The sequence below is a fragment of the Clarias gariepinus genome, chromosome 14 (assembly GCF_024256425.1).
Source record: "Clarias gariepinus isolate MV-2021 ecotype Netherlands chromosome 14, CGAR_prim_01v2, whole genome shotgun sequence".
In the NCBI taxonomy this organism is placed as follows: domain Eukaryota; kingdom Metazoa; phylum Chordata; class Actinopteri; order Siluriformes; family Clariidae; genus Clarias; species Clarias gariepinus.
Window position 1 is genome coordinate 9,883,899 of NC_071113.1, and position 16,566 is coordinate 9,900,464.

General features: G+C 38.8%; 1 protein-coding gene across 1 annotated transcript; it reads left to right on the plus strand.

Moving 5' to 3' along the window:
- Nucleotides 1–13,578: 13,578 nt before the first annotated feature.
- adoa (2-aminoethanethiol (cysteamine) dioxygenase a) lies at nucleotides 13,579–16,566 on the plus strand. Its single transcript, XM_053510812.1, has one exon. The coding sequence runs from the start codon at nucleotides 13,811–13,813 to the stop codon at nucleotides 14,588–14,590; it is 780 nt and encodes a 259-aa protein (XP_053366787.1). The 5' UTR covers nucleotides 13,579–13,810; the 3' UTR covers nucleotides 14,591–16,566.

The window sequence follows — 16,566 nt, forward strand, 5'->3', positions numbered from 1 at the left end:
TACTATAATGGCTGTTCAAGTCAAACTGGGACTTGTGATGAAATTTCTTATGAATGAAGAAGTAAAACCGATTAACATTTACAGAATACTTCAGGTACAGTGATGTCATTTAAAAGTAATTTTAAAGAAAGACATATGTCTGTGAATATAAATTCCAGTTAGGGTGACTCTGCAGGCCCACTGCAGTTGTTCTCAGCGAGTGGAACACATTTTCCTTGAAAATCGACAGATAGCTTGCGGAATAGACACATCTGTCTGTGGTAAGTGTACACACAATCATTCACCAGCACCACTTGCACATGACAGAAACTCGGCTGGGAATTATTGCAACATCCCCGTACAGGCCTGACCTCATTCCAAGCCATTCTTACATGTTTTGGCCTGTAAAGGTGTTCCTGGGAGGCCGGCGTTTCAGACATAAAACAAGCAGTCCGATTATGACTCCGGTATCTGGGAAAACTTCCTACTTTGATGGTATCCTAGCATCAGTAGAGGCTGGGAAAAGTGCATTAGTGTAGCAGGGGATAATAAAGAGAAATAAAGGGAGTTTTGAACTCTCATAACTGTGTTCTGTTGTTCTGCAAAGGCAAAAGTCCCGGTTTGACTTGATCTCCCCTTGGATAATTTTGTGTTTGTAAAGTCATAAGGTGGCTAGCATTGAACAGCATCAGACAGCTTAGGTATAAAAAGTCTAAGACTTTGACAGATGTGATAGTTTTAACAGATGTGCTGCTATATACACTGTGTATTTATGAAGATTTATTTAGTGACAGCGAATCTGATTTGTACTGTCAGAAGTATTATCAATACACGTAAAGCTGTGGTTAGGTAAAATTGGCTAATGTTGTTTTTCTTAGTGAACATGGTACTAATTTAGCATCAGGAAGTAACAGCAATGTGTGTGGTTTGTGTCGGGTGTCTTTTGTCATGGGTTTTTTTTTTTTTTTTTTTTAATTTTTTTACTTTTACTTTCATACTATCAGTCAGTTTAAGAGGACAGTATACATTTCTGCTTTAACAATGATAAAAAAAAAAGTTATGCATAAGAGTACAACATCAAACTGTCCTTTTATTTGAGCAAATGATACTTGATCATTCATTAATTTAGTTCTAGCCTCTTTCATACGCTGAGCTATACATTTGAGGGGTGAGTGCGGCGCTTCTCGACACACCACCCTTCACAAGATGCCAAGGAAGACAAGCGTCAAGCTTCTCCTCTGCTTGGAAATTATTTTTCTGCACTTTTTTTTTTTTTTACACTGGCATCCAAGTGGTGGAATGGAACGCCCCATCTGTCCAAACAGTTGAGTTCCTTGCTGTCTTTCAACATAAAGACCCATGTTAATAAGCACTTCAAAGAACAAAAATCATGCATACCATTAAAATGATAAGTATTTCTATTATTATTACTACGTATATACTACTTGTCTATCAATTAGGACTGAGTTCTGTTTTAGGTTAAACCTGATCAATCTCACAAAACAAACCAATTCCAAATCACTATATCGTCCAAGTGGCCGATGAATCTAATTATAAAACCACAATTAAAATAGTTGTTCTTGGCAAGATATCAACTAAACATCTTGAAATCTGTAACCTCTAAGGGTGCCTGCGTTAGCAGTTCTATAGCACCAAGTTTGAAAAATGATCGTTATTTATTTATTTTTTCACCAGAAGATCACATCTCATTGAGATATATGTACACCGAGACAGTGAAGAGGTGCTCAAAGAGTCTCAGAAGACTCAAGAAAACAACACTCATACATCAGTAGCACACTCGGGGGAGGATCAAACCATTTTGTCATGGAAAAGCAAGTCTGTACTCCCCCCCTCTTCACCCACCTTAGCAGTGCTTTTAACTCGCCCTGATGAATTGGACCACTTTCACTCTAGTAGCGGTTTGAGCTAGAATGATCACTCATTTCACTATGATGACCAAACTCCGTCAGAGACGTCAGCGTACTGAGATGAATGTTGAATCCGACCCCACAGCACACACACTTTCCACCTCACTGACCCAGGGCCAATGTACTAAATGTGGCAAGTAAGGGAAGTTAACATATCGTGTTGTGCTGTTTATGAGCTATAAATAGTACAGCGTGATATGCGAACTTCCCTCACTTCCCCTTGTCTATTCTGAAGTATTAATGGACAGCAACAGGTAAATATTACGGTTCCATTTATAGGCATTCAGATTACACTCATTAGACTCAGTATATATATTACTGTATATAGACTCACTGACTACTTTAACAGGAACACCCATACCCTTACTCATTCATAATATTTGATGTAGATCAGTCTTTGGAGTTTACAGTGAATGGTGAAAACAAAAAAAACGAATGAACAGCAGTTCTGTGGGTGGAAAGGCCTTGAGAAATGTCAGAGGAGAATGGCCAGACTAGGAACTAATTTACATTGCATGATATTTGACAAAGTCCTTCTCCAGAGCAACTTAGACTTATCTCATTCCAACTTAGACTTATCTGAACAGTCAAATGCTAAGGGCTGTACTCAGAGTTGGGCAGCTTTGAACTTACAAATGTCTTAAATACTCAGCTACTAGTCAATAAGCACTCTTTACAACCACGATTAGCAGAATGTGGACAATCTGCCTCGAAAGGGCAAAAGACTTCTTCAGGTTACTCTCCTGTCAACCATGAACAGGAATCTGATGTGGAACTGAGACCAGTCTCACTGAAACTGTAGATGTTGAAGATGGGCAAAAGATCAGTTAATGTTTAGTCAAGCTTTACCGTTTATGTTCAACAAACATGATACAGTGAAAGTCAATGAGATTAATTTTTTTCCCTTCTCATGTACACCGGTCATCTGTTATATTACAACACAAACCATTATGCCCAGTATTGTGTAAGTTCCTCTTGTACAGCCTGGGCCCTCGGGGCATGGCTCCACAGGGCTTCTGGGGTGTGCTGTGGTGTCTGGACGTTGCACATTGAATGAGGATGTTGGCGGTGGATCCTTTGGGTGCTGTGGGTTGCAGGGTGGGGCCTCTAAGGGCATGGAGTTGTTTGTCCGCCTGTCCCTATGGATGCTTGATCGGATTGAGATCTGAGGAGTTTGGAGTTTGGCTGTTACTTTGGCTCTTTTTTTTTAGTGATTTGTGGGGCTTTTCTGTGGGTTCAGACCAGAACTTTGGCCGCCATGGTCATGAATGAGCTTTGGGTGTCCATGATTCTGTCACCAGTTTCTTTAGTGTATAGTTGATAATCAGTGTTAATGCTATGTGGTTTTAATGGTATAGCTGACTGGTGTATGCTTTAAAATTCTGTTAGAAACAAGCTGTTTTTCCTTGATTTCCTAATATTTCTAGATGTTCCATAACCATGAGGCAAAGTAACCATGTAGATTTACAGAATGCACCTAGTGATCAAAATTGTGGACTGGCAGCAAGCACTAATGAGCACTCTAGCCTTATGAACATGTGATGAACGTGCATTAGACAGGATCTTTGATGTCAGAATTGCCAGTTTCATGTTTTTGCACTTACTTAAGTTAAAATATTATATAAATATACTTAAAATATGATATAAATTTATAGCAAAAAATATATATATATAAAATAAAGATAATAATTTTCAACAAAAAAGTGAAAGACTATGATGTACTGACCAAATTCTACTGCGAATACTTGGAAATTCTGAAGTGGTTAACGTCCATCTAAAAGAAAATACATGTGTATCACAGTGACCTTGGTTGCCCCATAAAAAGGCTGAAACAAAACAAAAAAAATTGAAAAATAAAATGTCTCCCATTTCCAAAGTCTGAAATTTTTGGGCTAGTTTCAGGTCTTTTATATGGTAGTGGAAATAGAAATGTATTCAGGCTGGAAATTTTGCCAAACCTTCACTGTGGTAAACTAAAATACGTCAGCTGTATTGTGCACACTAAACAAAGGTCTGTCTAAAAGCTGCTTCAGGGTGTGCTACATCACTGTGTTGTCGACTCGCAACTGCCCAATATGGTGCTACTCTAAAAGTTCACTTGATAGTAGCCTGTATCGGAAGTCAAGCTTCTGAAATGTATTTTTGTTTGAGGTTATGTTGTTTATTACGTCATCCTGCCCCAGCAAGTCTACGGTCATAAGTCACTGCCAGTCTAAGATTAGATACACCTACTGTACATGCCAACAAACTATAGGCTCACTATTAATTTTGGGATCTGGGTCGAATAAGTCAGAAATGTACGATTTTTAGCAACAGACACTCCACCCCAACCCTAATGCTTAGTAAATATAGTAAAGGGGGCTGTGATATTACAAGACCTTTATTCCATGCTGTTGATTGCCTCAGAAAGGTCTTTATGAAGGATGACTAGAATAAAATAATTAATAAAAACACAACGTTATATTGAGAAAATTGTGATTTTTTTTACTTTTTTGTCTTTTAATTTGACAACATCTTAATGTTAAATTTCCAATAAGATGGTAGTCAGAAGGTTGTTTGCTTTGCAATCATGACAGCATTTTTGCTTTGTTTTGTTTTTCAAACCATGGAGCAGTTAGTCATAGTTGTCATAATCATAATTTTAGCAACATGTGCAGCTTCAGAAACAGCCTTAAAAGGGCAGCTTTTGACCTTTTGCGCTGAGAGTTCTGCCTGGCGGGTTTCAGATCCTTGTTTAGAGGCCTGTGGATTCCCCCTGACTGCTACGTGCCCTTCTGCTCTTTACTTGATTTTCTGCCCCCGCATTACCTCTTTGGGCCACTGAAAGATGCAGCAAATCCATGTTTGAATTGCTTAATGCCTGCACATATATTTACACTAAATACACACACACTCCTGTTCTTAACATCTCTTTCTTTAGCATTCTTCTCATGCTTTGCTAATTTTTCCCCTGAGAAGAGCTCTTGATGGTGTCTTTGATCAGAGACAACTGTTGTTTTTTTTTTTGTTTTTTTTGCATAGCTCCTAACACGTCAACTTTGATCCCCCTTTTTCTGTTATAGGACACTTCCTGCGAATAACTTGAAAGAAGTGAAAAAAGATTCTGTGTGCCACGAACAAAAGTGAAACTGATATGTCTGATTTGAGTCTATCAGGGAAGCAAAGCGCTGCTACAGTTAATATGAAAAGGGAACATAGAAAATTCGTGGACTTATGCCAAGTCAATAAAAATGTCAGAGCTTAAAGCAGCCTCATCAATTCAGCATTTAGGGAATTGCTCCATACCTCAGATTTCAACCCGACTTTATCGAGTTAACGCTTACATACGTCAATTATTTACCATAATTCTGTTTAATTACAGTGCTTTGCGGTGGAATATTACATTAATGTCCTGTTGGCTTTCCATCATACAAGTCAAGAAACCTGATCACACCATGTGCTCAGTGAAATGTTGGACAAATTGTTCAGACGTTCCTGGGACAATACAGAAGTATAAACAATGAGTAATAAGAAAAGAACAAAAGATGCCAAAAGTGGGTGGCTGGATAGATAGTGATGAACGGATGAGTATGGTATTGCGTAACCGATTTCTCCATTTTTTTTGGCTTGTTTTTTTCACTATTGCACCAGTAGTGGTACAATACAGAAGTCTACAAGTAGGGGAAGCTATTGGAGACACTTGGGTACACAATGGGTACTGGCTATAATCTCAGGAACCATCAGAAAAGCCGTCACTGCACTTAAAATCTATTCACACACACACACACACCCTTAGTGGCAAAATTCGGTCATATGGGCACATTGCCTACTTTGATATGATGACAGGAAATGATTCATCGACTCAACACTTTTCATACGTTTTTTATTCATGCATTTGTGCTGCCATTATTTTATTTTTCCTCTCTTTTTCCCATAGCCGACTATTTGATTAGCGTCACGAAGCATACTGTTCCAAGTTCATACGTGCTTTCTGGTAAACATCTATTATTCTTCGACAGTTGCTCACGTTCAGTCTCACATGAAGGCACTTATTATCACAAACGCACACGCACACACATACATACATGTATGCAAAGGAGTCTGACATGTTCTGCCTCATCAGTTGAAGGAAGTGAAAGCCCCTCGTGGGCAGCTGTAGCTGTCAAAGTGCGCTATGCATCCTGTCTCAAGACTTCCAAACCAGGGATATGAAAGCAATGCAGGGGAAAATGCCGGGAATGCTTCTGAGTGGCACGGAGGCATCAGGGACCCATTGGTGGCCTTCTGAGCTGTCACTTACAGTGGCTATGGATGGAAGGCTATCGGTCAGGGCAGCGTGCCCAGCAGACGGCAGCCGCCAGCTGGATGAGGTCCTTCATACGAAGGGCCCATTTCCATCTTGATCCCTGACAATAACTGGGAGACAGGACAAGGCCATCAGTCTCCATTACGGGGACAGTGTTTTCTCTCGCATCGGCCCTCTCTGTCGTGTTCTCCTCGGGATCTAAAGGAGACGCTGTCTCATACATCATTTTCCTCACAAAGCTTGAAAGCCCCCTGTAGTGGTGAGATGGCTCCTTCCTGCCTACCGCCCCTCCTTGCAACGTCGCTCCACCTTGACAGGGGTAGCTTCCGCTGACAAGGGGGAAATTAGCATAGCAATGGGGACCTCCTTAGGCCTGACAGGGATGGACATTGTAAGTGACACTGAAGCCCGGGCCACATGCAACAACAGTCCTTAGATCCAGTCAAACCACCACATAACCAAGTAGCCTCTGTAATGACAGGTGTAGATACTTTATAGAATTATAATTATGAAAACTTAAGTTTAAACCTGCACTTAGGAAAAAAAACTCAGTAGATACCAAGTAGATGTATCTGTAGATGTTTAAAGATAATTGGGCTCTTTATTTGATGTTTTGCTGCTATGTGTTTAATTCTAGTATGTCTTGTATGTATATTTGTTAAAAAAAAAAAAAAGGCAAAAGGAATCTTGGTAATATAAAAATAAACTTGGAAATATAAGTGAAATAATCTTTTCTTTACCCTTAGACCTACTGTATGTCCACTAAAAACAACAATCTTGACCTCACATTCTCTCAGTACTTACGGAGGAGGCTGTAGCTCTCATCCGTGGCCCAGCATTAATAGTTGCAGTGGTTCTGCTCTGGAGAATGATCCGATAACATGTCTGTCTTCATCCAAAAATGATAGTTTCATATTGATTCAGTGGGCAAAATATTCACCAAGACTCATCCCTCTCACAGCGCTACTGTCAACTCTGTGGCTCACTAAGTGATAAGAAAAACCCGTCTTACACCTTCCTCAGCTGACAGAACGTCAGCCCTCATTTTTTCTAATTCAGGTCTGTGTAAGGCCTGTTCCAGTTCAGAGACCAAGCACAAAAGGTTGCAAGATCCTTGTTGGGTGATAGATAGCAGGTTACTCTTATTGTCAGCACCTGTTGCTAAAAGCATGTAGCCTTTTTACAACTTCATCCTCCATAAATATGTCAGGGATCTGATAAGCATCTGTTTTTTTTATCTAACGAAGACAACAAACAAAGACAACAAACAAAGACGAGGCATGAGTGTAAAATTTTTGTAAAAATTACAGAAATTTGTAAAACGTATCTGAGTGAACCATGAATTTAGCAAAAAAAAAATGTGGCTGGAAAAAATATTATGAATGGAGATCACCTAAACACTTGGTTATGTTTCATTGTTAAACATCAACAATAGTAATCACAGACGTGTTTAATAATGAAAGTAAGACCATTTACATATTATCATACGACAAGAACTTAAAATTAAACAGCTGTGTGTCCACTTGTTAGTGGGACCGATCAGAAGAAATACTTTAACTTGCTATAGAGCATATTGGCCCTATTCCAGAGTGATGGGTGCATCAGGATAAGAAAGGAAGCCATGGTGTATAGTAGCCACTGTACAAGCCTCTGGAGGTGTTATGATCTGAGGTTGCTTCACTTGGTCAGGTCTAGGCTCAACAATATTATGACAACATTATGATGACCTGAATATACAGAATGACCAGATTATTAGATCAATAAAGTTTTCTTTCCTAATGGCACAATGGTATGTCCAGGAATAATCCTGAACTTAAATTGTCAAAGCCTGAGAAAAAAATTTTCACATATGACTTCCAAATTAGGTGCCATAATTAAGGCTAAAGGCAAATGTATTCTTAGTGTGTGTTATTTTTTGCACTATATATAAATTATATACCTTAAATTTAGGACTAAGACCCGATTTAAGACTAGGACTAGAAAAGTAATTAAGGTAATTATGATTATGTTGTAAAAAAATATATATATATATATATATATATTTTTTGCTTTTCATTTCTAAGCTTTAAATATTCTAAAATGTGCTGTATCTGTACAAAGTGTATTTTAATTGTGTGTATACTGTGAATCAATAAAGGTCCAAAATAGAATTCTTCAGTTTTATACTACACCAGTTTTTTTTTTAGCTTGGTAGAAATATCTGGTGTCAACTCCACTGGGGAAGAAATTTGGTCTTTAGAGGTTGAGACAGTCTCCGTGTCTGTTTTCAACATTAAACCCCAGTGACGTTTGAAGGAAATGAGCAGTTAGTGACCCAGATTTCATTTATGTTCATATAAGAATGAGTCAAAAAGAGAGACAAAGAACACAGGTTTTAATTGTGTAACAAAGCAAAAAGTTTTCTTTTCCCCAGACATGATAATGCCATATTAATTACTTTCATGTCTGGTATACAGTATTTGAAATGGAAACACAGAATGCGTTGCTTTGTATAAAGAGTCGTTAATTTCTTAAAAATACTAATGAAGTAAGTAATAAAATAGAAGTTAAGGGTCAGATACAGTAATTAATATGAAACTGTGTAAATGTGAGTGTACCTGGAAATAATTTAATACACATTCAATCATTAAAAATACTTAACTAGGTTATCTATGGACAATCGTGTCAGCCGGGGTCAATATGAGCCACTTTGTCAAGTACTGACCAAAAATGAGGATTTAATTTAGATATCGGGTATTATTTTGTATTAAATTAGATTAAAATAAAATTAACGTACTATCCAATTTTATTGATATAATAACTCAATTCCCTTATTTTTTTTAGCTGCAAATGATATAAATTTGAAAAAAAGAAATGTGCAAACATTTGTAGCTGACATTGTCATAATTTAGGATGTCATTATAAAAGATGAGCTGTTGACGTAAATAGTGCGTATGTATAGCATTTGAAACAGCTTATTATACACGATGTACTAAAATCATATAGAAATCACACAACACCCATTCATGTAAAGAAAAAATATTTTCATTAGATTTTTCCTTTTAGCATTGCAGATATTTAATTCGGAATACTGCCATCTCATGCATTTTTATAATCCTTGTTAGTTTTTAACATTATGATTTTTGGTCCGGTGAAAGGATCACTGATTCATTTGTTTAAGGGTAAATAGTTCCAGTATGAATAAACTAACAATCATATCAGAAGAACTACAAAAAGCACATTTATTACAAGATATGTGAGCTCTTGGTCTTATTGTCCTCTATGGATATTGCTTAGACAGAAAGAATCACTTCACTCATTCACGCTCCTTAGCTGGAATTTTCTGAGAAGTATGAGCTCCAGTCTATCTGACTCCTGCGCTATGTAAGTCATGCACATTTTAAACATCAGAGAATAATGTTGCCTTTATCTGGTCTGGACATTAGTTGTGGAGAGTGATTATCTGGCCTGGAAATACTTGTTTATTGTCAACCAGTGGACACATGCTGGTCTCAGATGTCTCAGATAACAAAGGAGAGGACTGTAAGAGAACTGCTGTATACATAAGTTATGACTACATAATGAAATAATGTTAGATCGAGTTATGAGTAAATCGACTGAGGTTTGTATAGGCCTCTTACATTTATCCACATCAATTTTAGACTTTATTTTGACTTTTTGGTTAGAGTTAACCTCCAGGGTTAAGGGTTCAAATTTTACCTCCACAGTTCTCCAGATTTCCTGAAGGACTTTTTATGCATTTCATTTCTGGCACGATTTTCTCTCTTATGTTCCTGTACCTGACCGGTTTCAGAGGATTTTTTTGTTTGTTTGTTAATCAAACAGTGACCTTTGAACTATTTAAAAAAAATCCAACTCAAAGCATGAACCAGTAAGAAACAGGTGAAGATGGTGGCAGACGATCAGGCTGGTGATTGGTATAATGGTGATGCTGAATGCTGAGTGGTTGAAACAGAGCAGATGGGAAATAAGGTTGCTGCTAAGAGTGTAATACTCGTCTATATTCCGTTTTATTCTACATACAGGTTTTTGCCTGTAATACTTAAATACTTATGGCACAAGGCGGGGTACTGTACCCCCTGCACAGGAGTGCCAATTCATTACAGGGCACACACACATACACACACTGACTTGCTCATTCACACACTACCGGCTAATCTGTATGTCTTTGGACTGTGGAAGGAAAAAAAAAAGGAGTACCCGGCGGAAACCCACCAAGCACTGGGAGAACATGCAAACTCCATACACACAGACCCAAGGCAGGAATCAAACTTCGACCCCGGAGGTGCAAGGCAACAGTGCTAACCACTTCGCCACCATGCTGCCCAGTTGTTACATAAACAATTAATATTTAAATAGTATCTTTAGGCACCAATTACACACTTGTTCCATTTTCTCTAATGTAATCTAAATTATTAAATTACAATCAATATGAAGAAATTAGGACTGTCCATAGTGTATTATTGGATGTTGCAGTGCATGGCTTGACACCCCATTCAGTCTTGTGTCCTGAGTTCCTTCTATAGGACAGGTGCAAAAAATGAATGAATATTTGTAAATGATTATAAACCATATTAAAGATTTATAACAAAGTGCTACTGGATTGTCAATTATATTTGGTCAACTGGTTTTGATATTTTTTTCTATACAAGCAAGAACTTTACAGATTTATATGAATCTGATTATAATAATTATTTTAATTATTTCTAACAACTAATACAGTACAATGTATTGTGGATGCATCACATAAACAGATCAAAATATGTAAGGCTCTCTCTTGGGCCATGACTGACCCAAAATAAATGTTTTATTATTATTATTATTATTATTATTATTATTATTATTATTACAGGTAACATATTTGATAGCAAATCATTAACTGGAATGTGCTATTACTGGAAAATAATCATCTAAGATGGTAATAATAACTCTGCTTCACTTTAAGCTGCAATGAACCATCTTGTTTTTTAATTTATTTTTTCTATAAAAGTATTCCCCATTGTGTTTTACTCCTTACATAATATGAGAACAATAATTGACACACTGATAAAATGCCTACGCACAGTCTTGTAAATAAATTAAACACTACCAAATGCTCGGACTAATCTACAGTTGTTTAGACAAATATGGCAGAGGGAGATTTAATGCTGAGTGGTAACCTGTTTTAAATAAAATGTGATTAGAAGAAAAAGCTGATTAGGTGATATAGGAACTTTTATACACAACTCTTATTCACAATATGTCATTAATCTTTTACACCTTAATGCCGTCCCATCATGCCATCTTGAGAAATTACCTCTGGCTTTAATAACTTTTAAAAAATCTACATCTGAAATCCACTAAAGCTACTTTGTAACAATGTTTATGGCTAACAGTGCGATACATTTGGATTCACTGGTGATTTTACGTGTATTTGGAGTCAGTGTAGAGAAACTAGTTAGAGATATGGTTTTTCTACAAATTATATGTTAAGAAAGAAACATTTAACGCTCTGTTCCATCAGCGTTCGCCCACAGAGCATATGCTTTTACCTCATGGATCTCCCCATATGTATCAACTGTAGCTGATTTCCATATCCTGTCTGCAGAGAGAGGGGTAATTGAATTACCCCTGCTGGAAGTGGCATTTAGAAGTGCTTGGGTGTGGAGTAAATGAGCAGGCCTCATTATTTCTCAAGAGGGTGGTCTTTTGTGGTGCCATGCAAAGGTGCACTTCACTGACTCAGAGAGCTGTGCTCTGTCCAGCCATACTTTGTCACCTCTCTCTCTCTCTCTCTCTCTCTCTCTCTCCATCTCTCTTCCTCTCTCTTTCTCTCTCTCTCTCTCTATTTCCCCAACTCTCCAAAAAATATTGTTTTAATTAATAAGATGATAATAAGAGGTGTCCTGCATCTTCAAGATATATATTTACACCCATCAGGCATAACATTACTATGCAAAATTATGCCCACCGTAGGTTTTCTAGGTTGTGTAGGTTCTTCTTGTGGCACCTGGGCCCCACTTGACTCCACAAGACCTCTGGGGGTGTGCTGTGGTTCCTAACACCAAGAGATATTCGCAGCAGATCCTTTGTGCGCTGTGTGCTTTGGGTGTCCATGGATTGGACTTGGAGTTTGATTGGATTGGGGTCTAGAAGGGAAGTTTGGGGACCGGGTTGGCAGCTTTGGACTCTTTGCCTGCTGGGCCCTGTGTGCGTGATAGGCTGTGGTCCCACTGGGTGTTTTGATAACTTGCTGTCATTGCCAGTATTTACTTTCTTTGGTGATTTGTTCTGCATTGGCTTTACCGTGGGATCAGATCAAACAGGCTGGCCTTTGGTCCTCATGGGGGTTTGTAAGACTTGGGTACCAAAATCTTATCGTGTCACCAGTTAAGTGGTATATAATTGATAATCAGGCAGCATGGTGGCTTAGCACAGTCGCCCTGCACCTCCAGGGTCTGGGTTTGATTCCAGCCTCAGGTCTGTGTGCATGGAGTTGCATGTTCTCCCTATGCTTGGTGGATTTTTTAATCAGCTAATCGGCATTTCCAAATTGTGTGTGAATGAGTGCCCTGCGATGGTTTGGATCCCCGCCTCATGCCCTAAGTCTCCTGAGATAGGCTCCAAGGCCTCCTGCGACCCTTTACACAAGATAAAACATTATAAGACCTATTCGCATGGGATTAGTATTACCTGGGGACCTCTAGTCCTTTGTTGTAATTCCAGAGGTGCGAATCGACCATGTCTGTAATTTGTAAAGTAAAAATTCATGAAATTCAGATGGGGGGGGGGGGGGGGATGGGGGGAATCACACTAGGACCCCAGATAATACTAATCCTGTTCGAATAGGGCTTTAGATGATGAGCGAATGAGTGAGTGATAGTTAATAATCAATCTTATTGTGGTAATATTATTGCTGATATGTGATTGTGTATATTATCTCATATAAATTGTAGTTTTCTGAAAGAGCAGAATATAGTTTATTGACATGTAACAAAACACGTGTCTCTGTATTGGTAAAAAAGCAGAGGAAGAAAAATGCATGTTATGGTGCAGGATGGTGATGGGGGAAGGGACAGGGTTGAATGGCCCGACGGTCCTCCCAAAACTCCCCCTCCTCACTGGGGAGAAGGGAAGGTTGGGTAGTGTAGTACGACATATGAGTGAATTTATAAGCATACTTAAGTAAAAAAAAAACCTTAGCCTTTTTTTCTTTTAACCTATTAAAAGTCACTTTGATGACAAATTGTACTTTGGTCGACGTGTATATTTTCACATAGCGCTCATTTACAGCTGCGGCGTTTAAAAGTCAATAAACTACAGGTCACACCGTGCTTTGGGTTTTGACGCGTGCGCAGTAGAAGCGGATGTGTAACAGCCTACTGGTGGACGAGAACAGAGAGAACGGGAAGCAACGGCTGTGCAGATTTTAAACCGTAAATAAAAACAATAACGGATCGCGCGTTCTTTTTAAAAAAAAATATTTTATTTTTTTAATGGTAACTTTGTTGCCCTGTAAACTGTGAGTATGATGCGGATTTGTTTTTGCATTAGACAACATCTGGACGCTTATCTTGGCTAGCCAGCTGTTTTGGTTTTGGGGCAAAAAATATATATTAAAAAAAAAGAAAGCGGGAAAATGCCACGGAACAGCAGTAAGCCCCCTTCACTCATCCAGAAAATCGCGACCCAAGCGCAGGTCACGTTTAAGAACTGCGGCGACGGTAAGGATCTGCTGGCGAGCTTGGCGGAGTTGCGCGCGCTGCTGAGCCACATCAGGGCCGCAGATCTGAACGTCGCGCCGCCGAAGACGAAGAAGGGCTCCGGCTCGGGGACGCGGGCGTGCCGCACAGCTCCGGTCACCTACATGCACATCTGCGAGACCCGTGCCTTCAGCATGGGCGTGTTCTCTCTCCGGAGTGGTGTGTCCATCCCTCTCCATGACCACCCAGGAATGAACGGCATGCTCAAGGTGCTCTACGGCAAGGTCCGGGTACAATGTTTCGACAAGCTCGAAGGGACCCCTGATCCTGATCCGGATCCTGATCTTGAGCTTGAGCTTGGCTCGGTCTCCGGGGCTGGGAGTGAGACCGTGCAGAAGGACGCGGTGTGCCGGGCCGCGCTGCGCTCCAGCGGTGAGTTCACGCAGCAGAGCGCGCCGTGCGTGCTCAGCCCCCGCAGGGACAACCTGCACCAGATCGACGCGCTCGACGGACCCGCCGCCTTCCTGGACATCCTGGCACCGCCGTACGACCCGGATGACGGCAGGGACTGTCACTACTACCGACTTTTACGCACCGTCAGAAAGAACGAGGACGATAAACAGGGAGAGGAGACCGCCTGGCTTTTAGAGATCCCCCAACCGGAGGAGTTCTGGTGCGGGGGCGAGCCTTACCCTGGCCCTAAAGTCACCGTCTAGGGATGAGAGATAAAGTGTCAGATGGTTCATTTGAACAGAAATAGTGCAAAAGATCAGACAACACAGTGGCACCGGGTCCTTGATGCATGGCATGCACAAAATACACTTTGAGGGGGAAAAAAGAGTACTAAACTGTGCCTTTTCTTCTAATACACGCACTCACAAATTAGTACCTTTGGAATTAAACTTTTAACTAAGTCATTTATAAAACGTTTTACTTTTAACACAGCATTTGGCAGACACTCTTCCATTGTTATTTTATTATTCATCCAAAGGCTAAGGGCCTCGCTCAAGAGCCTAACTTGGTGGTTGTTGGGTTCGAACCTGCAACCTTCCGAACTGGCCTGCACTGCCATATTAATCACTGAGCTTCACCTTCTCCTACCAGACATGACAGACTTTTTAAAAGGGGTTATACAAACGCGTCCCATTGAGAGACACATCAGGGACCGGTAGGCCTAATGGTACAGCTTAGTACTACTTTTTTTCAGACAAAGTGTTTTATTAGTACATAATGTTGCACGACGTGGGAAATATATAGAGTATTTGATATCTCTTTCATCCTGGTGTTTAGTGTTGCTGTGAACTGCTAAAACGCTGCAAACTGACACAACAGAGTGGACAATATTTACAGCATTAAATAATGTAATAACTGTTGACAAATGTGACATAGCATCCTATCAATTCAGTTATAACTGTGACGGTGGGACATTACCGGTTGTTGTTTACAGATTTGATAATCAGTTCAAAGCTCTTTTTGCTTTTTTTGTTTGTTTGTTTGTTTGTTTGTTTTTTAAGATGTGCACTTGGTCAGTGCTTTAAACTACAGACAAAAGCCTATATTTTCTTAAGATAAAAAAATTAATAAATCCCTTATAGTATCCTGATATAGTGATAAACTGCGTCCTAAAGGGCCTTTTATATTATCATTGTATTGCTATATATTAGAATTGTAAAGCACTTTTTATTATTTATGACCTAGTTAAAGCCACATTCATTAGTAATTAATAGAAAATTAAAAAGGGAGGTGTGGTTGGATTTCGTTTAACTTCACATGATTTTTTTAAAAAGTGTATAAACACTAAACTAAACACTACTAACTAAACCCTATTCTTAAATCTTACGTCTTACCGTACTACTTGAACTACTTTGATTAACTACTATTTGAGATTCTATTGATTAAACACTTATCAGAGAGGCATTTTGACCAAAGGTATTTATGCTAGTAGAACAGAAATACTTAAAAGTGTTTACATGTTCAGTCAGAGCACACATCAACACGTTTAAGCTTTTGTAACATGAGTAGTAGAGAAAATGGTGGTATGCTGTCAGCCATAGGATGGTTCACAACCAGCTTTACTCTCAGAAATAGAAGAACCTGTACTGTAGTTCTCATCGTTAATGAGAAGCTCCGTGCAAAGGAGGGAAAAACCCATCATCTTTCATCATGTAATCTTCTTTACCTGTGGTGTACCTAATTAGTTTTCAGATTAAAAGTGAACATTAATGTTTGGATATGTATCTTAAAATATTTTAAAGACATAAAGATGAAAAATTTATATTATTTCTGAGATTGTTCCAGTTGAGAGTTGTATTTCTAAGCCTCTGCCCAGCTTTAGGACCTGAAGACGTTTCTAGGAACGCCTGTTTTTTCCACCTTATACACTACATTCTCATAATATTCAAATAATATTAATGCCCATTTATTTATCATGTCATTTAGTAAATTGGTATTTTTTATATAATACTAATACAATTTTAACTTAAAAAAAACAACAACTTTGTGGCCTTTCTTATAAAATATTGAATGTAGTCTTGCCTTAAAAGCTTATGCTTATCTATGTGCACACTACTTATGTAGCTTCTGTCTTGTTATTTTCCTGTACTGTATTTATTTAAGTTTGTACAATCAATTATGTGTATTCTTTATTGTTTATATTCTGACTTTAAACCACAATTAAATGTTTTTTTTTGTC